General features: G+C 41.3%; 1 protein-coding gene across 2 annotated transcripts in view; it reads left to right on the top strand.

Annotated features, from left to right (window-relative positions):
- Trhn (tryptophan hydroxylase) overlaps window positions 1-24,283 on the top strand; it is a 177,785-nt gene that overhangs the window by 114,217 nt on the left and 39,285 nt on the right. For both annotated transcript variants that reach the window (XM_067135743.2, XM_067135741.2), the window contains 2 exons: window positions 13,490-13,588; window positions 22,372-22,418. In XM_067135743.2, coding sequence (XP_066991844.1) covers window positions 13,490-13,588; window positions 22,372-22,418 — 146 coding nt within the window. The remainder of the gene's footprint in view (window positions 1-13,489; window positions 13,589-22,371; window positions 22,419-24,283) is intronic.

Raw genomic sequence — 24,283 nt, 5'->3', positions numbered from 1 at the left:
TTTATTTTGATCATTTCATATAAGAAAAAGTAAGTGCTATGCTGATATGATCTGTTCTTGCGTATTTTTCATTATTAATAAATATTCTACACAGGATTGTAGCCAGTGAGTTCTAACGTAAATTAATCGTTTTCGGGCCCATCAACATATAACATATTTTCTTCTTCTACGTGTGGAAAATAAGTTCTGAATTTTTTTTGTTAGGTCCTGTATATTGCAGGACAAACAAGTATCATACCGTCCATTATTTTAATTAGCGCTTATTTTATTTCATTTCCTCTTCTACATATTTAAAAAAAATGTCCTATACTTTGCGGTGTGATCCACTCGTTGTCTATACATGATTAGCAGATGTGCCTCACCCATTGTTTCTCCACATAACAAACAACGATTCCCATCATCTTTCTCTCTTTCGCCTTTATTCTTGTAGATACCCATTACTCACAACATCGTGCCTTACTTTCTCTGTATGAATCTTTCTTTTCTTTTTTCTTTCTTATCTTTTATTTTCTTTTCCTTTAACCAATAACCTGTTACCCTAAAAGAAAAACACTAAGTATTCTAATATAGAAAAAAAAAGTCTTTACCGATGACAAGGATATTTCCCCTTACATCAGTGGTGCGATAAGGGAGAGCGGTCAAAGGGGGGGGGGGCTGTCACCCTCCCACATTTTGGAGAAAAATATTCTATACTAGTTACCTAAAACTAGGAATTATTATTTAAAAAGAGCAAATTATAAAATCCCTGTTGTCTATTTACCTAAATATTTCCTTTAATTTAGTTAAATATTTAAAGCGGAAAAACGCACAAAATATTATTCGACGGAGCTAACTGATTTGTACAGCGCCACAGCAAACAGTCGAGACTAGCGTAGCTACGATTAAGTATCTGATGGTGCAAAACCTTATTTGCGCGCATGTGTAATAATTATTGAAAGTTGTATTGTATAGTGAAAATAAAACCTACAACCTGTTTTCCAGTCAGTGACCAGGTCAGGGATGGAATGAATGAAACCCCCATCTTGCGGCGGGGATAAGAATTGTGCCGGCTGCCGAGGCCTGTCGCACTCTCCTGGGGCAATGATTAATGACTGAGAGATGAAATTAAATGATACTGGAGTGTGTTTCTGGAATGAAAGGTGAAAAGGAAAACCGGAGTACCCGGAGAAAAACCTGTCCCGCCTCCGCTTTGTCCAGCACAAATCTCACATGGAGTGACCGGGATTTGAACCGCGGAACCCAGCGGTGAGAGGCCGATGTTCCGCCGCCTGAGCCACGGAGACTTTAATATCGCGTAACTAACATAGATAAATACGTACATAAGCGGTAAATTAATATTTTTCTCTTACTTAAAAATTAGATGAGCTGTTTCATTATAAGAAATTAATTTCTAAGAATTCTGGGAATATTTTACAGTTCAAAATGTTATTTCCCTCTGGTATAAAACTTGCATTGTTTTCGTCCTTTCATGGTAACGCAATGCTTCTTAAGCGACTATATAGACTCTGTCCACATGCATTCGTGATGCGTAACTTGTAAATATAAGATTAATGTTATGACGATGAAGATGACTATTATTATTATTATTATTATTATTATTATTATTATTATTATTATTATTATTATTATTATTATTATTATTATTGTACCGGGTGGTACACCTCCACGCCGCTAATTTAAATGGGCGCCTTTTGAAACTCCTCTGCTGGAGGAACTCTGAACTTTATCTACGCTATTAATTCTCTACTTTCGCAGAAGATGTCACCACGTGGAAAATTTTGAGTTTTAGAACTGTGTCACTTTTGATGTGTTTTTGTTTCGCTTGAAGTAAGAAGTGTGAACCTTCTCTTCTAGAGGACTCTACTGAAGATCAACAATAGTGCAACCTAGTGAGGAGTCAAAGAACTATTTTTTTGGAGAAAATTTAATTTCAAGAGTTTGTTCTTTGTTAAATTTCTTTCTGTCATTGTTTAAGTTGGCAATATTTACCCCTTTCTTCCCCTTGTTATGAATGTAACCAATCCCGAATTTCTTTAATTAATTTCTGACCAATCAGGGGTATCTTCCCCCAACTTGAATCTGTTGCGGGGTCCTATCCAATAAAAACGTTGTGGGCGGGTGTTTTCATTCCCCTAACGCCTAGAACTTTCCACGAGAGGTTATAAACTGCTGATTTTTGGGTCTCCGGGCCACTTTTGTTCCATCTTTCAGTGTGTTAAGTACATAGCAGGGGGCGGGAAGCGCCTCTTTCTTCGGCAGCGGTCAACAACAAGGTAATGGCCGATTAATAACTTCTTTCTTTGCTAGCTCAGCAGTTTAACTTTCGGGGCAGGTTCTAAGCGTTCAACCATGTAACCTTTTCCTAAAATGTAAAAACAACTGGTATCTATTCTATTTTCAAACGACATATCGGGATAGAGAGTGCTTAACCCTCTCGAGCTCCCACTCACATCGTCTTGAGGTGAACTTATTTTTCTCAACCAATTCTTCCGTAATATAATGTAAATTGCTATTAAGTCACCTCTGTAGTATGGGATTAGCCCTTGTATTAACGGCCTAGTGCCAAGTAGGTCTTAAGCAAAGTGTATTAGGAGTGCAAGTTCGCCTCCTCTCAAATTGTATTTTAGAGGTCATTTAATTAACCTTCTTTTCATTTAATTGACCTCAGTAGATTGGGTATTTTACCCCTGTGTATATGTCCTTTGAGGACGGCTTAAAGGTGGAGTTCGGAGTGGCCTATGATAGGCTTGTATTTTAGGGGAAAGTTGCCCTTTTTGAAAATTGTGTTTCTGCCTCAAGGAGGCTTTTGGATGTAATTGGAAGCAGATGTTTCTGGCATGTTTGGGGGTTTTCGGCCCCTTTGTTGAATGGTGTTCATTGTAAGGTTGGGCTCATTGCTCAAGAATTATGTTTCTGACTTTTGAAGCCCCAAATGGGGTACCTATGTAAATGTATTTGTAAATCGTGTTTCGGCTACTAAGTACCTGTTCTATTTGTTGTTACCTAATTTTGAAAAGAAAATATAACCTTGTTAGATTTTAAAATTAATTTCACTTCAGTAGCTTGAGACCCGTTCACCACCCCCGCACCTTCTTTCACGCATAACTACCACCAAAAACACGGTAACAATTATTATTATTATTATTATTATTATTATTATTATTCAGAGGGTCTAACATCTATATCATCGGCCCAGATTAATGTTAAAACTCGGGTCTATTCTTGTTCTAAATGAATTTAAAAATTCACTTTTTGTATTCGCACACTGTTCTCATTATTAAACAAAAATACATTTTAATGAATGACTAGTGTATAATAATTGAAATACCGTTATTTCCTCACGCATAATAGCAATTAAAACAGAAAAAACGAGCTAGTTCTCCATGCGGTTAGGGGCGCGCAGCTGTGAGTTTTCATTCGGGAGACAGTGAGTTCGAACCACACTGTCGGAAGCCCTGAAGATCGTTTTTCGTGGTTTCCCATATTCACAGTAGGCAAATGCAGGGCCTGTACCTTGATTAAGGCCACGGTCGCTTCCTTCGAATTCCTAGCCCTTTCCCGTCCCATCGTCGCCATAAGACCTATCTGTGTCGGTGCGACGTAAAGGAACTTGTAAAATATATATTTACAATGTACTTTTCTACACTTTATTCACTTTGTCATCACATTTACAGCTACGTTTCTATAATTGTTATGGATAACAGAAAGGTCTTCACAGACGGAAAGTACCAAACAGAACAAAACTCGGCCGAATTTTTCATACGCGTTTGTAATATACAATACCGCTTCACAGAAACGTCTAGTGGTTTGCCAATACAGCCGGGCGTCAGACGAATTTAATCTAGAATCTTCGTACTCTGTCATACAGGAATCTAGTCCATACCATTCAGCAGTTTCTCCAGATTTTCTGGAAGGGGATACCTAGCATGTATTTAATTCTACGACCCCATCGACAGGGAAGAGAAATTACTTTCCTGATTTGGAAAGTCTCGAAAGTTCGACCGCAGTGGCCTTGGCGAGAGGCTAGCGACGAAGTCTGTCATTTTCACTCTATGAAAAAGCGACCATGACGTAGCAGACATATTCTCCCGTCTGTATGGCCAGTTCTTGTGATGCACGGCAAGAATAACGAGGGAGCACAAGATATCGGCTCAATTAGACTCGGATACAGACGGGAGTCTTGTCAATACGGTCGACACTAACTCGATTCCGTCTTAACACAGCTTCGCGCTCAGCGTCACGTGATAAAGGAAAACGAAGACAATTTCTCCTCCGCTTCGGCTACACAGTGAGGGCAAGTTCAGTTTGACAGACCCCCCGATGTGCGCAACAGTCTCTCCATTACACTTCATTACGACTCTCCTTCAACCGGAAACTTGCATTTACTGTGCTTTTAAACTGTCAGTCTCTACGGCCTTTGCGTTTATGGTGATTGATAATCCAGTTTAAGGAGCTATATAATAATAATAATAATAATAATAATAATAATAATAATAATAATAATAATAATAATAATAATAATAATAATAATAATAATAATAATAATGTCATTTAATTAATCCTATAATGCCCTGTTTGACATATCGGTCCGACTTCCCGTACAGCGGACTAGGTAGACCACCCGTTCTACTGCGAAGTACCGAAGCACCCGCTACACTCATCATCATCATCACTAGCGCCCGGATTTTCGCTTATTACAATGCGAAATATGTACATAAAAATGTAGTAAATATCAGTGAAAGATGTATTATTCATATTAATGCATTAAATTTACAAAATTGTTCGTATATTCCTTTGTATTATGACTTGTGGTTATAATATGAGACAGTAAAATTATTTAAATACCTCCATATATAGGGCAGATCGTTGTTGCTTTAAATAATTTATATAGCCTACAGTTTTCTAATTTTGATACAATCAAATAATCAAATGAAAGGCATAACCAAAATAATTCAAATATTAAAAAATAATGTTATGCACTGTAAATCTCGGAGTAGTATTGTATGTATGTTCAGTCCTCAGCCCTAAGGCTGGTTGGATCCTCAACAGCTAAGCCATCAACTGTCATAGATGGCCTAGGCATCACTGAAGAGGCAAAAAAAAATGAAATAGCGTATGGCTTTTAGTGCCGGGAGTGTCCGAGGACAAGTTCGGCTCGCCAAATGCAGGTCTTTTTATTTGACTCCCGTAGGCGACCTGCGCGTCGTGATGAGGATGAAATAATGATGAAGAAAACACATACACCCAGCCCCGGTGCCAGCGAAATTAACCAATTAAGGTTAAAATTCCCGACCCTGCCGGGAATCGAACCCGGGACCCCCGTGACCAAAGGCCAGCACGTTAAACTTTTAGGCATGGAGCCGAACACTGAAGAGGTATAATAGGGAAATGGGGAGTTAGGTAGTTTCCCCTTGCTTTCCTCACCGCACACGCACAACCCTTTCTTTCACCAGCTCAACGACGGTGCCCCTGGGCCGAGAAATTTATAGCTTGTCGACCTCTTACAGGTCTTGAATGCCTTGTCGAATTCGTTATATGCTATGCCTATGATGTTCTAGATGTGCGGGTTAGCATTGTACTTCGTCGTTAATTGGCCAGTGTGTGGCCTGGCGCAAATGCGCAGGAGACCGTGCTTTTCTGATAAGCAATATGAATTGGCGTGACGCGCCTTTGATCAATTAAGCAGCAGTACGGACGTAAAGCCACCCATCCACTGACCGAGCCAGAAGTTGCTATTACATATCAGTCTGCCAAGCCCACTGAAACGCGTGCATCAACCGATCCTACGGGTACCATTTTCACACCATTCATAGCAGGAACTGGCTGCATAAGGAATGGTATTACTAGCATCGCTCATACCTCAGTCACTTTCATATTGTCAAAGCCAAGGATGAGACTGAGACAGGTCAATGAAAATAACAAAATTGCCCTACCCTGTAGCAGAAGGCACAGTGCACTGTAAACACTAGGTCCTGCCAGCAAAGGCATAGTATTGTAGCTAAATTCCTGTTGCCCTCATGACCTGAAAATGAAACAAACAAATGTTGGATGTGCCGCCGAAGCGAGTACATTAAAATTTATATAGAATCTCTCTTTAAAGCCTTTAAAACCATATTAAGTAACACAAATAGTACAGCAGTGTGTCACCAAGTAACGCTCCATTTTTTTCATTGTGATGTTCTGGCGCTGATTCGATAACATTCTCTTCTACGCTGAGAGTGACCATTCAACGTCGCAGGAAGTCACCGGTGCATATTTTAAAAGGTAAAACTATCAGAGGCCCTTCTTGTTCGCCACTAAAGATCTAGCAAACAGATAGCTTGAATAACCCAGATTTCGTCATGGAGTTTATTAAAAACTGTCACCAATGAAAGGCACCTAGCCATCCCAGATTCTGAGAAAGGATTAGTATGCAGTTGAGGCTCTTGGACCAAGTAATTTGTTTTACGTCGCACCGACAAGAAAAATGCTAGGAGCCGGAAGGAAGCGGCCTTGGCCTTAATTAAGGTACATCCCCCAGTATTTGCCTGGTGTGAACATGGGAAATCACGGAAAGCCATCTTCTGAGTTGCCGACAGTGGGGTTCGCACCCACTCTCTCCCGAATGTAAGCTGACAGTTATGTGACCCAAACCACGCGGCCAGTCCGTCGGTGACCACTCGTTCAGTGATCGCAATTTGCAACTGTCCCTGAGTCAAGAATCTGCTTTACAAATTTGAACACCTGTGCGCAATGTATATATAATAGTTCCAAATATATAGTGCCATTTGATCGATCACCCATCACTGAGTAACCAAATGGTAAGTTACTTTTAAAATACTCGTAAGATTTCGCTCCCTTTGCATTTTGAGGTGAGCTACCCTATTGCTGGTACATACAATGCATTTCTTTGTCCCAAGATGTTTCCTACTGGCAATTTTGCTCATATCTTAAAGGTGGTTCGAAATATTTGAATTTGTAAGGATAAATTCAAGCTATGAAAAAGTTTCTTCTGGATTCAGCATAAGGCCCGATATAAACATAGGGACCTGAAAGCGCTAGGCTTGTTGGTTGCATAACAATATTTCCTTATCTTCACGAATTTGTTTTGAACATCTAAATGTGTTTCATCAACAATTGTTTAACGAATATAACAAGTTGTTTGTATAATTCAGGGCAGTGAAATGAAACATCTAAATGTGTTTCTTTCATCAACAGTTGTTTAACGAATACAACAAGGTGTTTGTATAATTCATGGCAGTGAAATGAAACATCTCGCTGTTAACGCCCTATTAATACAGTTGTCACTAAACTTGAAAAATGTATTCAGCATAAGAGACAAATGTAATGCGCATGTTACGTCTTGCTAACCAACTTTGAAGAAGTAAGGTGTCGAGAAAAGAATTGTTGGAAGGGATTTCTATAAGTTAAATTAAAAATCCTTTCTTTAGGATTATCTTACGATGTTAATAATCAAATTTTTTACATTACAAGTATAACAAAAGAAAGGAGCCAATATTCTTCTTTCTTTCTTTCTTTCTTTCTTTCTTTCTTTCTTTCTTTCTTTCTTTTTCTTTCTTTCTTTCTTTCTTTCTTTCTTTCTTAATCTCTTTACCTCCAGAGTTGGTTTTTCCCTCGGAGTCAGCGAGGGATTCCACCTCTACCGCCTCAAGGGCAGTGTCCTGGAGCGTGAGACGTTGGGAAAGGATACAACTGGGGAGGATTACCAGTACCTTGCCCAGGCGGTCTCACCTGCTATGCTGAACAGGGGCCTTGTGTGGGGATGGGAAGATTGGAAGGGATAGACAAGGTAGAGGGAAGGAAGCGGCCGTGGCCTTAAGTAATGTACAATTCCGGTATTTGCCTGGAGGAGAAGTGGGAAACCACGGAAAAGCACTTGGAGGATGGCTGAGGGGGGAATCGAATCCCCCTCCATTCAGCTGACCTCCCGATACTGAGTGGACGCCGTTCCAGCCCTCATGCCACCCTTCAAATTTCGTGGCAGAGCCGGGAATCGAACCCGGGCCTTCGGGGGTGGCAGCTAATCGCAGAGGTGGACTGCATTATTAATATTCCAAAAATGAAACAGTGGTTGTTAAGAACTTACATATTATCAGGGCTGTTCTTATTAAGAATATGCAACTAACTGTTGCAGTTATACTGAAATGCAACCATGGTCAGTGTGATTGAATTAAAGTGCTATTAAAACAATGTGCGTGTTCTGACAGCTCTCAACGTGGTAGTAGGAGGTGGCAGTTACTATGGCAACCAGTACACGCCTCCCGTTTCAGCCAATCCCAGCTCGGCATGCACTCTCCCTTTTCCTACCCCCGCTGTCAGAAAGCTTCCTGAGAAGGTCGGTCCGAGTTCCACGTTGCCAATATAGTATACCGTAGCACATGTGGCTGGGCTAACAATGTCTACTTTGAGAGATTTCATTGTCTGTATAGTGTGTTTTTTAAATCAACTAAATATTATAGTGCTATTGTGTTTGTGTTAATAAGTGTATCATCGTCGAGGCTGGCATTCTAGTGTAGTGTAAATTATAGTATTGTTTAGTATAGTGTAATTTTAACACCGTCTCATTTACTGAACTCAAAATGTTGCAACCCGTTCAGAGCGCCGCTAAACAACGAGGACGACCTAGAATTCATTCGCCTAGAAAAAAGGCGAGCGTAATGGGGAGGTATGGCTTCGCTATTCGTGGTCAAGCTCGCGATATGGTATGTGCCTTACGGGAATATTTTGAGGCTGAAGGGAAAAATGGAGGCCCACTGATAGACGTTAACAAAGTTGTAGAAAGAACAGCAGCAGCTTTAAAATTTCTCAAGCTACAGTAATTAGAGTAGGGAAAGAAAAAGAAAAGAAAGAAAAGGAGCCTTGGGAAGAAGGTGAAGGGGAAAGAGAGGGAGTGGATGTAATTGGACCATCACATGACAGGTTATCAACACCGGGCAAAACCCGACTGATTAAAGCCTATGAAGAAGGGGAATGAGGAGTTTGTCTTACGATATTTGAGCTGATAAAATTACTGCTGAGCCACCTTGGAATAATAGCAACGATATTTAACGTTTTTCTAACGTTTTCATGATCGCCGTTAATGGATATTATTTTCCGCAGAGCCTAGCGCAGAACGAGAGATGTTAACTGTGATGTAGTAACTCCTGCCGGATCATGTGGCAACACAGCGCTCCCACTCCTTTGTTCGGCGCCACGTGCTGCGAACTGTCAGAACACGCACATTGTTTTAATAGCACTATAATGTATGCATTGTTACATTGTTAAAATAAGCGCCCGAACCATAACAGGAGTATTAAGCAGCGAAGTGAGTGGAAGGGGTCACCAATAATTTCTAAAAGGTGGACGTGCGAGCATGAAGTTGGGGATCGCTGATGTAATGTGATGAGTAGGGCCCAGATTCTCATGTAATTACTGTACACATTCCATTCCTTTACTTGTGGACAACTGAACATAAAAATGTGGGCGAGGTGTGGTTCTGATATGATTTGCTATTTGTTTTTTTTTTACGTCGCACCGACACAGATAGGTCTTATGGCGACGATAGGACAGGAAAGGCCTAGGAACGGGAAGGAAGCGTCCGTGGCCTTAGTTAAGGTACAGCCCCAGCATTTGCCTGGTGTGAAAATGGGAAATCACGGAAAACCATCTTCAGGGCTGCCGACAGTGGGGTTCGAACCCCCTATCTTCCGAATGCAAGCTAAGAGCTACGCTACGCTAACCGCACGGTCAACTCATTCGGTAAATAGCCTATATATATTTATTCAGGACTGCTGAATGGGGGGTTTTCGGACCCTCTATCTCCCGAATTTAAGTTGATAGTTACATGACCAAAATCGCGTAACCAACTTGTTCGGTATTTATTATTTATATTTGTTGCAACCAAGAATTAAAAATCCAGTCGCAATCAGGTCTGATAAGTGCTTTTTAATAATGGATTTCTTAAGAGAAATAACATTGCAGTTCTGTGAGAAAAAGGACAGTGATGAGTCTTGTGTTATTAATGGTCAGTTCGCACCCTGAATCAGCGCCGTTGATATCTTTCGAATACACAGCACGCCGAAAATATCAGCAAGTGTAGTGCAGAATGTTCGCCGGCCTCATTCAGATTACTTTGTGTTTGAAAATGGGACTTAATATTCAGAGTGTATTGAATTTGAAAAGAACAATAGTAGAAGATCAGCTGTTTCTTTCTTAAATATACCCATTTCAGTCCATCATCACTAGAATTACCATCAAACGTGATAATTTCTTTACGTAGACTACTCTTTGGTGCATGGTATAAAGGAGCAAGCCATTGTACAAAATTTAATTCTTAAGCTGTGTTTGATTCTGCAAATGTGTGTTTTGAACAAGTCATAAAAGTACAATTTAATATAGCATTTGATTAACATTTCTATTTGTATTCATAAAACTGAAAACTTTAATAAATAGATAAATTAGTTATATTAACCCTTTAAGTCATGAATTTTATTGCTTTGAGAAAACAAATAATTTTCGATTCCTTATCAATACTGGGACCATAAATAGCCTCCAGACCAAATTTCATGGTCACAGAAAATATCAATTTACCACACTGGCGGCGGGAAAATCCATCTGACTTGAAGGCAAATTTTTCCTCCAAGCCAGAAGAGAAACCCCCTCTTCACTGCTAGTTTGAAATAAATTGAATGAAGAATATAATAAAAGTGAAGAGAAAGAAGCTTTTCTTAAGAAACGGCTCTTTTCAGAGTTGAATTTTGAGTTATTTAGTGAATATTGTAGTGCTATAATTTCGAAACGGACTAAATTGTTATTCTAAACCAGGCCATACTACTGCTACTACTACTACTACCACTAAGTGAGGCTCTGCCTTAAGTATGCACACTGCTCATTCAAAACAGCGCGTCAGAGTAGGGATCGAATAGCTGAAATACTATGATGATCCAGTTTGTTACATACCAGCTGTATCAGAAAATGTATGAACCAGAGGAATGGCATGCTAAAGAAGAATATTTCTAACTCCCCGGCTATTTCCCGCCAATATTCAGTCAGGCTGTTATACTAGGTACGCAGCAGTAATCCCATCTATCGGAGTTGAGAGGCAGCATAAGAGACAAATAACATCACAATAAACAAAGGTCAATGTAATGTTATTGTTGATCAATGTTATGCACTTTCGATATTATAGGCCTTCACATTTCGTTTTCTTCCGACTCTGAAATACCACTCTTATCATAGTCGGTACGGTAAAACTGAATAAAAGATAAATGATCGGAAATTTTATTCTCTATAACTTTTTATATAGTACTTTTCGATAGGACGTTGGTATTTAAAAATTACACTTTAGGCACCTTCTCCTAAACTACAATTTCATCCAGGATGAATAAAATTGTTTATAGCTTAGACTGTAGTTTCTTATTCCACGACTCTATACACCGATTTTCATTAAATTCTGTTAACCCATTTTCTCGTGGCTCGGCGTTGCTATGGACTTAGCAAAAAAAATGCAAATTCATGAATATCTGTGTTATCATAGCCGGTACGGTAAAAATGTATAAGACATAAATGGTCGGAAATTTAATTCTGTATAACTTTGGTTATGTAGTATTTATCGATACGACAACGAATAATATAAATATTTGAGAATTACATTTAGGCCTTCCACTAAACTACCATTTCACTCAGCATAAATAAAATTACTTATAGCTTAAATTGTAGTAGCTCATTCTCCGACTTTGCATACCAATTTTCAATTAAATAGGACCACTAATAACGTAAATATTTAAAAATTAAATTTTAGGCCTTCCTTTAAACTACCATTTTACTCAGCGTGAATAAAAGTATTCATAGGCTAGATTGTAGCGACGTACTCCTTGACTTTGCATACCAATTTTTATGAAGATATGACTACTAAAAACATAAATATTTGAAAATTAAATTTTAGGCCTTTCTATCAGCGTGAATAACATTATTTATGGTCTAGATTGTAGCGACTTATTCCCCGACTTTGCATACCGATTTTCATTCAATTCTCTTTGGCCGTTTTTTAATTATGCGTGTACATACATACATACATACAGACAGACAGAAATTACGGAAAAGTAAAAAGTGCATTTCCTGGTTACTGTGGACATGACCGATACAGAAATACCATTCTTTTCAAATTCTGAGCAACGTACAGACAAAACTCTTATTTTATATATACTGTATAGATTATTATTATTATTGTATAATCAACCTATAGCAATACAGCCTGAAGAGCCTCAACCTACCAAGATGCTCAATCAGATTGCCTGTAGATATGGAAGGATACGTGATCAGCGTAACAACATATTTAGCCGTATTGCTCGGCTTTCTTAACCAACCGGGTTTCGATCTCCCAATTCCGAACAAAGGCAGATCTATTCTCTTCCCAGTCACGAGGTACACCATATTAGAGCCCTCCGCAAAGTTGGTGTTTTGGCAAATGCAAACTGTATGGCAGTGCGGATAATTTTGCTGGTAATTTCTGAATAATGAAGTTTATTGATTTTCACTTAGTTATACTCTCAGTTTTGCTTGTGGTTGACAGTGGTATGGAAGAATGGGGATATATAAAGAGCCTTGAGGCCATAAAGCTGTAAATCTGACCTAAGCTTAAATGGCTCCTGCCCACAATTAATGGAAGGAAGAAACAAAAGTCAATGCGTCCGTTGTTGTAGCAAGAGAAATACCTCATGAACCTGTGACTGTAGAGGTTCTGTTGCCAGGTGTCAGGCCTATTGTATTATGTTAACAGATCCATCATTTTCAGTGCCTTGGATGGTGTAATATACCGGTACTGTAGTTAAATATTTACAACATCCGCGGATAACCATGTGTGGATGCGAATGTGGATGAAGGAAGTGTGGATGCGGAGCAGATGCGGATAATATTTTATATATCTGCGCAGGGCTCTAGTGGTGATGATTGTTAATTTAAGAGGAAGTACAACCGGACAACCATCCTCTAACACTAATCAGAAGAAAAAGTAGAAAAGGTCCGATCCTTTGGAGAGTGAAGGTATCAACAATAGAAAGTGAAGGCCCACATGGGGCACGGAAATGGAGTACACTCTAGGCCTCAGAAACCTAATACCGTTGAGGTAGGGTTGGCCAAGGGAGGTCGGATAGGATTAGATTACAGTGAGGAATCTTGATCAAGTAAGTGGAAACAATACCAGAACTCAGCTAAGGGCCCTGTGGACGCCAAACCATGCTCCCTAGGTGACATCCCCTGGGGTTCCCCTCCTAGTCGCCTCTTAAAACAGCCAGGGTATACCGTGAATACTTTCTACCACCTCCAGCCACACGGGAAACCAAAGAAGAACCGGGAGATGTTAATCAGCAAATCAAGTTTCTTCTATAGAAGGAGGGGGGAGGGGTGGACAGATAATCAGAGAGTTTAACGCTTGGAGAACGAGAAAGTAAGTAGTACCTTGATATGATTTAAGGTTTCAATGTTGCACAAGTTAATAATTTTGGTATTTCAGGGGCACAGTGTTTCGGGAACTTCACAAGCTGTACGTGGTCCACGCCTGCAAGGAATATCTGGAGAACTGGCCTCAGCTCGTCAAGTACTGTGGATACAGGTGAGAAGTAGCACAAAACTTAATAAAAATTGAAACTGACTCGTCTATTTAAATGAAATGAAATGAAATGGCGTATGGCTTTTAGTGCCGGGAGTGTCCGAGGACATGTTCGGCTCGCCAGGTGCAGGTCTTTTGATTTGACACCCGTAGGCGACCTGCGCGTCGTGATGAGGATGAAATGATGATGAAGACGACACACACACACCCAGTCTCCGTGCCAGAGAAATTAACCAATTATGGTTAAAATTCCCGACCCTGCCGGGAATCGAACCCGGGACCCCTGTGACCAAAGGCCAGCATGCTAACCATTTAGCCATGGAGCCGGACGTCTATTTAAATAAAGAAATTAGACTGTGAAGTAATTACTGGGGGAGGGGGCACAGGTAAAATGTTCCAGAACCGCTGGTCTATAGACCTACGCCAACTGTTGTCAACACCATGCTAATCCGCGCTGTGATATGTCGTTCATTTGGTGAAAGTGTACTTGCAAGCAGTGGCGACAACTTCTTGTGTGCTAATGTGTGGCAGCGCAGTTATGGCAGCTCAAATGCCACCGGAGCGCACACAGTGCAAGGGTACATGACGTAACAATTGTAAGTTCAGCGAGTACATACAAAGCATAGAAGTGGAACAGGAAGGATTTATATTGGCGACCACATGACTTTGTCCGAATGTAAAACTTTATTTCTTATTTTCCTACCGCTTTCCCCACACCTGTGGGGTCTCGGGTGCGAATTGTGTCGCACATGCGGGTTTGACCCTGTTCTATGGCAGGATGCCCTTCCTGACCCCAACCCTATATGGAGGGATGTAAGCACCATTGCGTGTTTCTGTGGTGATGGGAAGTGTGGTATGTTGTCTGAATATGAAGAGGAGAGTGTTGGAACGGACACATACACCCAGTCCCAGAGCCAGAAGAATTAATCAGAAGTGATGAAAATCCCCGACCCGGCCGGGAATCGAAGCCGGGACCCTCTGAACCGAAGGCCAGTACGCTAACCATTCAGCCAACGAGTCGGACGAATGTAAATAATTCAATAAATGCAATCCTCGGATAACAACATAAATGACAAAAGCTACCATTTGAATATATTTAAGCATATTCTGTATTGTCCGCCTCTGTGGTGTAGTGGTTAGCGTGATTAGCTGCCACCCCCGGAGGCCCGGGTTCGATTCCCAGCTCTGCCACGAAATTTGAAAAGTGGTACGAGGGCTGGAACGGGGTCCACTCAGCCTCGGGAGGTCAACTGAGTAGAGGTGGGTTCGATTCCCACCTCAGCCATCCTGGAAGTGGCTTTCCGTGGTTTCCCACTTCTCCCCCAGGCGAATGCCGGGATGGTACCTAACTTAAGGCCACGGCCGCTTCCTTCCCTCTTCCTTGCCTATCCCTTCCAATCTTCCCATCCCTCCACAAGTCCCCTGTTCAGCATAGCAGGTGACGCCGCCTGGGCGAGGTACTGGTCATACTCCCCACTTGTATCCCCCGACCAAGAGTCTGAAGCTCCAGGACACTGCCCTTGAGGCGGTAGAGGTGGGATCCCTCGCTAAGTCCGAGGGAAAAACCGAACCTGGAGGGTAAACAGATGATGATGATGATATTCTGTATTAAATACGAATAAATATTAAGCAATGTAGTGGATTCCGTATGATTCATATCCAGAGCTTGAGACGCAGCCATCATTGATGCTATTGGGGAGGAGATGGCGAGACTAAAGACCATGCATTTCAAAGTATCGTGTTGTGGCCGTGAAGCTAGGTCATATCACCAATTCTTGCTAGAGCGGGCTCCGTTAACCTAACTGTTGGCATCTTGATCGTAACCAGGGTAACGGAAGGCTTGTTTAGAAGTCAAAGATTTCGGTTAGAGTAATAATTTGGTCTTATTATTGATCCAATTATGATAAATTTCCTGACTGACAGTAAGGATGTGGTCGAATTAAGCATTGTAAGCATACTCGTTTGAAAGAAAAAAGTAAGCATTGATTAAAGGGAAGTAATAATAAAGATGATAATAATAATAATAATAATAATAATAATAATAATAATAATAATAATAATAATAATAATAATAATAATGTTATTTGCTTTACGTCCCACTAATTACTTTTGCGGTTTTCGGAGACGCTGAGGTGCCGAAATTTAGTTCCGCGGGTATTTGAAGATGCTCAAATACGACAGCCTCGTGTCAGTAGATTTTCTACCACGTAAAGGAACTCCTCCGGGACAACATTCCGGCACTTCAGCCTCTCCAAAAACAGTCAAAAAAGTAGTTAGTGGGACGTAAAACCAACAACATTATTAATTAGTAGTGTTATTCTTCTTAATCTGTTTACCCTCCAGGGTTGGATTTTCCCTCGGATTCAGCGAGTGTTCCCACCCCTACCGCCTGGAGTGTGAGATATTGGGTCGAGGGATACAACTGGGGAGAATGACCGGTACCTCGCCCAGGCGGCTTCACCAGCTATAATGAACAGGGGCCTTGTGGGGGGATGGGAAGATTGGAAGGGATAGATAAGGAAGAGGGAAGGAAGCGGCCGTGGGCTTAAGTTAGGTACCATCCCGGCATTTGCCTGGAGGGGAAGTAGGAAACCACGAAAAACCACTTCCAGGATAGCTGAGGTGGGAATCGAACCCACCTCTACTCATTTGACCTCCCGAGGCTGAGTGGAGCCCGTTCCAGCCCTCGTACCACTTTTCAAAATTCGTGACAGAGCCGAGGGTTGGCAGCTAATCACACTAACCACTACACCACAGAGGCGGACAATTAGTAGTGTTACTACAGAAATTCCTTCCACCCTGTCACCGTGCCGGCGAACTTGATAGTCCCGCTGTGATTTTACATTGGACCGCTGACATACGGTGACTCTTCGAATTCACTGCAGCCCACATTTCTCATCTGTTTTACTAGATGCGCGTAATGTAGTAAGGGAGATTAGTAGCCCATGGTTCTTCTTCGATCTGACAAGTTGGTAGTTGAGTCCTGTCCTCCCCCTCACCACAACTCTTCTCTCGCCTAGAAGCATGTTTGACCGTGATGTAGAGAGGGTATTCAAATTATCGCTGTCTGGAGAGATAGCAGGCTAGTTCGAGGTGAGTTTTCCGACCTTTTTAGGCTCGTCGGCAGCCTTTCTAAATGTTCTACTCGCGCCAGGTCGAAGGGGAATAGGGGGCAGGTTGAAGTTTACTAAACCATAAATTTTTCGTTCATTATGCAATATAATGCATTAATTTTCAATTCAGCTTCGGTCCTGTATAACCTTTTAATTAAATTCTGTATTTTTGTGCGTTTAGGTATCTGTATTTTAATTACGAAAGCTTCAAATATTCCTGATGAAAATGTTGATACAGAGCTCGATAGCTGCAGTCGCTTAAGTGCGGCCAGTATCCAGTATTCGGGAGATAGTAGGTTCGAACCCCACTGTCGGCATCCCTGAAAATGGTTTTCCGTGGTTTCCCATTTTCACACCAGGCAAATGCTGGGGCTTTACCTTAATAAAGGCCACGGTCGCTTCCTACCCACTCCTAGGCCTTTCCTGTCCCATCGTCTCCATAAGACCTATCTGTGTCGGTGCGACTAGCACTCTTCCTTCGTGATCTTGTTTCCCATATAAGAAATTATTATTATTATTATTATTATTATTATTATTATTATTATTATTATTACGGGGATACCGTGGTGGACAGAGGTGAAAGAAGGTGCGGGCAGGAATGGGTCTATATGAGGCAATCATAAGATTAATTTAAAATGTTAAAATCAGAGCTATATTCCTTTCCTGCTTTTTTAATGCTAAATTTTAACAAACAAGTCGCTCGGCGACCGAACAAGATTTCAGGTACAGAACTAGCTCGTTATCTTAGATACAACGTTGGAGAACTCAGAAAAATCAAGAAAATTACCCATTAACAATATGAGCTTAAACCTCCCAACTTTACTAATGTTACTTGAGCACTATTGCTCCATCCACTTAATAGTCAAGGAGACAGGTCTCCCAATTTCATTTACAGAGTATTCACAACGTACAATCTTCCAAGAGCGCCTTTTGCTCCACAAAATTATCTAGGAGACCACAACGTTACCGCCTTCCAAAAGGCACCATTCAATGTTTACACTAACACCTCTACAACAATAGAAAGAGCATCTGTGCTCTATGAATTTATCTAGGAGACTGCGCTCCGAACCTTATACCCTTACTGCCTTCTCAAGGCAACCTTCAACTTTTACATTTACAACCAGAGCATCTTTGCTCAATAAAATGTACACTTTCCAGACCTCTCGAGGCACAACCTACATTTTACAATTCAAACAGTATTCACTGTCTAAAACACTCAACAGTCTAACCTCTTAACATAAATGATTGAATTTTACAGGAGTATCTAATACCCATTCTACCGCGCCTTTGTGGGAGAACAAAAACACAGGTTAAAGTTACTGGCCCAAAAATCAAAACGATGCGAAGACGGACACTTGCACTAAAAAGATTAAAAGCCTATTTGGGCTTCAGCCCGAAGTTACAGCCTATACTACTGAGGGGAAAGCTACAGACAGAAAACGGTTTCAAACTCATACTTACCTCAAAATCAAGTTGGTAGGGAACTAGAGAGGGTGTCACACTCTCTATTCCCGAATTTCGGCTAAGTTTCTTAGGCTAGTTTTGAGATTTACATTAGAAGATGAAATTTACATTATCGAAGATTGGAAATTTAAGGTTACACTATTAAAGATTGGAAACCTTCCCCTCGAGCTAGCTTTCAGAGGCTATCACATAGTTATTAAATGGCTGCCATTACCTTCATCAGCTGGAATACTCGATGATGGGCGAGACGACCCCGCCTCATCTATTAACACACACTCAGTAGAATGGACGATCGATAAGACAAAGTGGCTCGAAACGGTGCCAGCCCCTTTATACCCGAGAGGAAGGTTCTAGAGTGCTCGGGGCTAAGGGCCGACAAACCTCCAAATTTTATTGGATAATCAAAAGGATACAAGATGGACCCTATTGGCTAAAAAATAAATATGCAAAATTTTCTATTGGTCAATATTTGAAGTTGGCGGACAGAGATAGAAGTGTTGCAAACTGTAATACACCAAAAACAAAAAATAATCAACACAGTTTAGGAAACCTCAAAATAAATAAATTACTTTAGGATTTTAATAGTTCCCCTTCACACTAGAGGGCATAACATAAGTTGTTTTTTGGTAGAGACATCTGCAGAGAAAAGTCCAAACTTTTTGCTCTAGTCGTTGGTAAGGTAAGGGTTATTCTGCCCAAAGGCAGGTCCGAACCTCCGCAGAGGTGTTCCTGAGCCGGATTTTACGTGCGGTAGGGTGGCCAGTTCCTTTCCGCTCCTCCATTCCCTTACCCCCCACCAACAGCGCGTGGCAACCCATCCAACTCCTGACCACGCCCAATGTTGCTTAACTTCGGAGATCTCACGGGATCCGGTGTATCAACACGGCTAAGGCCGTTGGCTCTAGTTGTTGCGACCTTCATATATCAGATGGCATGCTTCAAGGCGCTTTGTTTGAATCAACGGGGCGGGTGTACCTCGCGGTACTATTATTATTATTATTATTATTATTATTATTATTATTATTATTATTATTATTATTATTATTCCAAAGAGTTTACGACTTTTTATGGTGTCGTCTGTAGCCTTTTATTTCTTGTAAATCCTGCTTAACTTCTTCCAACCGAGGGTTAGAAGTTGGAAGGAAGCGGCCGTGGCCTTAATTAAGCTCTTTGCACGAATGTGTGGTTTGCAACCAGATTTTGCCTGGCGTGAAAACGGGAAACCACGGAATACCATTTTCAGGGCTGCCAACAGTGGAGTTCGAACTCGCTATCTCCCGAATGCTAGCTAATTCCTGCGTGCCCCTAAACGCACGCCAACTCGCTCGGTGTGTATTATTATTATTATTATTATTATTATTATTATTATTATTATGATTAGTATTATTATTATTACTATTATTATTATTATGCTTTACGTCCCGCTAACTACTTTGACGGTTTTCGGAGACGCCGAGGTGCCAGAATTTTGTCCCGCAGTTCATTTACGTGCCAGTACCGACACGAGGATGACGTATTTGAGCACCTTCAAATACCATCGGACTGGGCCGGGATTGAACCTGGCAAGTTGGGTTCAGAAGGCCAGCGCCTCAACCGTCTGAGCCACTCAGCCTGACACTATTATTATTATTATTATTATTATTATTATTATTATTATTATTATTAATTCATCTTCGCTAATCGGCCAGCTAGGGTCCACAATAAGCCTCACTTTACATTCTGGCATTTGTTCATTTTTCGCTTGATCCACATCGTCTTCATCAACTCACTGTGTTTAGCACGACTTTCTTCTGTCCATTTAGCACCCGTTGCCCGTTTTTCGTCCCGGAATGTCCCAAAAGTCTTGATGGCTGCTCTGAAAAAATGTCGGTCTTGTGCATCTTCTGCTTGTATGTCCAGTTCCTTAAGATCTTTCTTGACATTAACGTGCCATGGCATTGCCGTTTTTGGTTTTGAGTCAAATATACTGAAGATACGCTTCGTCCATCGAGAGTCGATCACCCGTTGGATATGACCGTAGAAGCGAACTTTGTCTTGACGCACTGTGTCCGTGATCTTCTCTGTCTTAGAGTATATTTCTTGCCTGGATTTTCTAATGTAGGTGCCATTTTTGTAGTTTGAGCCACGTATGGTGTGTAGGATCTTTCGTTCTTTCCTCTCATCCCCGAGCAAACATTTCTCGGACAGTATAATGCATTCAGATGCATACAGAAATACTGGTTTGATGACAGTGCTATAGTGACGAATTTTTGTGCTCAGAAAGAAGCACTTTTTGTTGTATATATTACGGATGGTTTGGACAGAGACTTCCATTTTTTTTTTTATTCTTGGTGCTATAGCCTCCCTATCAAGTCCATTTTGCTGGATCCATTCCCCAAGGCATTTAAATTTATTAACACGGTTTATCGTTCCGTAGTCCGGCTCCATGGATAAATGGTTAGCGTGCTGGCCTTTGGTCACAGGGATCCCATGTTCGATTCCCGACAGGGTCGGGAAGCTTAACCATCAATGGTTAATTTTGCTGGCACGGGACTGGGTGTATGTATCGTCTTCATCATCATTTCATCCTCATATCAGGTCGCCTACGGGCGTCAAATCAGGAGACCTGCACCTGGCCAACGAAACATGTTCTCGGACACTCCCGGCACTAAAAGCCATATACGCAATTTTATTTCATCGTTTCATATTTGTGTTTAGTTGTGCCGTATCTTCTTTGATGTTCGACATTACTTCTGTCTTTTGAAAGGAAATATGCAAACCTGTTTGTTCTGCTACTTCCTTCAAAACATTGATCTGTTCTGTTGCACTTTCGAAATTTTCTGTCATCAGGGCTATATCAACAGCGAGCGCTAAGCAATCTGTTTGCACTCCATTTTTCTTTGTCCTAATCCTTAAGGGCTTGTAAAGGTGTGTTTCTTTTAACGTCTTTTGCCACTCCTGTATTACCTTCTCAAGTACGCAGTTGAAGGAAAGGGGTGACAGTACATCCCCCTGTCGAACGCCTGTCTTGATCTCAAACGATTCAGAGAGACATCCTTGCAATTTTACTTTGGATTTAGTATTAGTTAGCGTTGCCCTTATTATCGCCAGCAGTTTCTCATAGACTCCCATTCCTGCAAGTATGTTAAGCAACACATCACGGTCGATGGAGTCGTATGCTTTCCTGATCCATACAATAATGTCGATACATAGGTTCGACCTCTCAGCATATGGTTATGGTTTTTAGGTTAAGTATTTGTTCTGCACTTGATCGGCGTTTTCGGAAACCTGCTTGGTATTCCCCGAATTTGTGTTCAACTTGCTGTTCTAGTCTTTCAAAGACTGATAGCGACGGGATCTTGTAGGCTACTTACAGAAGATAAATGCTACGGTAATGGTTCACATCTCTTATATTTCCTTTCTTGTGTAAAGGATGGATGAAAGCTAGCTTCCAGTCCTCTGGTAGTTGTTCTCTTTCCCATATATCTACTACAATGGTTTTCTGTAGGATGGCAATTGCTCCTTCCGGGGCATGTTTCCACAGTTCCGCAATCATGGAGTCTTCACCAGGAGCCTTGTTAATTTTCAGTCTCTTTATGTGGCGTTTGATTTCATCGCGATTTGGTGGAGAAGATGGCAGGTTTTGGCTCACTGGTTTGTTTGTCTTGATGGGGTTGGCTGGTTTTTCACAGTTTAGAAGGTCGTTAAAATACTTAGGTAAGATTATTATTATTATTATTATTATTATTATTATTATTATTATTATTATTATTATTATTATTATTATTATTATTATTATTATTACAACAAATAAAACCACCTGGAAACAATATAATACGTATCACTAATTTAAGGGTCCGACTCATTGGCTGAATGGTCAGCTTACTGGCCTTCGGTTCAGAGGATCCCGGGTTCAATCCCCGGCCGGGTCGGGGATTTTAACCTTCATTAGTTAATTCCAATGGTCCGGGGGCTGGGTGTTTGTGCTGTCCCCAACATCCCAGCAATTCACACACCACACATAACACTATCCTCCACCACAATAACACGCAGTTACCTAGACATGGCAGGTGCCGCCCTCCCTCATCGGAAGGTCTGCCTTACAAGGGCTGCACTCGGCTAGAAATAGCCACACGAAATTATTATATACTAATTTAAGGGGACTCCCTTAGAACTCTGTAAGGCAGCTCACCAGACCAGCACCAAGTAACATAATCTTTTTCTTTTCAGGGAGGACAATATTCCACAGCTCCAAGATGTCAACGTATTTCTAAAACGTAAGTTTTGATCGATTACCTTTATTATGTTCAATCAATCAATACTGATCTGCATTTAGGGCAGTCGCCCAGGTGGCAGATTCCCTATCTGTCGTTCCCTAGCCTTTTCTTAAATGATTTCAAAGAAATTGGATATTTATTGAACATCTCCTTTGGTAAGTTATTCCAATCCCTAACTCCCCTTCCTATGAACGAATATTTGCCCCAATTTGTCCTCTTGAATTCCAATTTTATCTTCATATTGTGATCTCTCCTATTTTTAAAGACACCGCTCAAACTTATTCGTCTTCTAATTTCATTCCAAGCCATCTCTCCACTGACAGCTCAGAACATACCACTTAGTCAAGCAGCACGTCTCCTTTCTCCCAAGTCTTCCCAGCCCAAACATTGCAACATTTTTTTTTTTTTGCTAGGGGCTTTACGTCGCACCGACACAGATAGGTCTTATGGCGACGATGGGATAGGAAAGGCCTAGGAGTTGGAAGGAAGCGGCCGTGGCCTTAATTAAGGTACAGCCCCAGCATTTGCCTGGTGTGAAAATGGGAAACCACGGAAAACCATCTTCAGGGCTGCCGATAGTGGGATTCGAACCTACTATCTCCCGGATGCAAGCTCACAGCCGCGCGCCTCTACGCGCACGGCCAACTCGCCCGGTAACATGTTTGTAAAGCTACTCTTTTGTCACAAATCACCAAGAACAAATCGAGCTGATTTTTCTTTGGATTTTTTTTTTCAGTTCTTGAATCAAGAAATCCTGGTGAGGGTCCCATACACTGGAACCTTACTCTAGTTGGGGTCTTACGAGTGACTTATATGCCCTCTACTCTACATCCTTATTACAACCCCTAAAAACCCTCATAACCATGCACAGAGATCTGTACACTTTATTTACAATCCCATTCATGTGATTACCCGAAATAAAATCTTTCCTTATATTAACACCTAGATACTTACAATGATCCCCAAAAGGAACTTTCACCCCATCAGCGCAGTAATTTAAACAGAGAGGATTTTTCCTATTTGTGAAACTCACAACCTGCCTTTTAACCCCGTTTATCATCATACCATTGCCTACTGTCCATCTCATAACATTATCGAGGTCATTTTGCAGTTCACAATCTTGTAACTGATTTATTACTCTATACAGAATAACATCATCCGCAAAAAGCCTTACCTCTGGTTCCACATCTTTACTCATATCATTTATACATATAAGGAAACATAAAGGTCCAATAATACTGCCTGTGTTTATAGACAGAAACTCTTTTTTTTTTTTCAAATGGACGCAGTATGTTCGCATTTAACCACTGACATCGACTCATCGTCAGTCTAAGGCCAGGCTGTTCTACCGTGGCTAGTTTGACGGCCAGCTCCCTCGTAACCTGCATAACGTAGAGCAGGGCCTCTCAGGGTACATGCGCCTGGTGCATGCACTGTGCACGGTGCAAAAGACGACTTCGCTTGGTTGACCAGAGTGCAGACCCCCACTCCTCGATTTGGAGCAATAGCGCTGTCTCTCTCTTTCCCCACGCCTGTCTCGCTCGCTCCCCCTGTCTCTCTCTTCCTCACTTGCTCCGTAGCGTTCCAAATCCGAGCTAAGTTGATCCGACCTTAGCCGAGTAGCCCAGAGACGAAGCATTGGTCCGAGCGGACCCGAGTGGGACCGATGCACTGTGGACAGGAACTCTGAGCCGCTGTTTGCACGCGTGAGATTTTGGGCGTTTGAGAGGCCCTGACGTAGATAAAGAAGGGACAAGGAGCATGTTGCGATGGCACTCGCATTATGTGCAAGGGAATACCTTTTGACGCAACTGTCGAGCAAAATGATCTTTTACATTTTAGGGGCTGTACAATATGTTACTTCA

This window comes from Anabrus simplex, chromosome 1, assembly GCF_040414725.1.
Source record: "Anabrus simplex isolate iqAnaSimp1 chromosome 1, ASM4041472v1, whole genome shotgun sequence".
In the NCBI taxonomy this organism is placed as follows: domain Eukaryota; kingdom Metazoa; phylum Arthropoda; class Insecta; order Orthoptera; family Tettigoniidae; genus Anabrus; species Anabrus simplex.
This window is presented reverse-complemented; position numbering and strand designations above follow the sequence as displayed.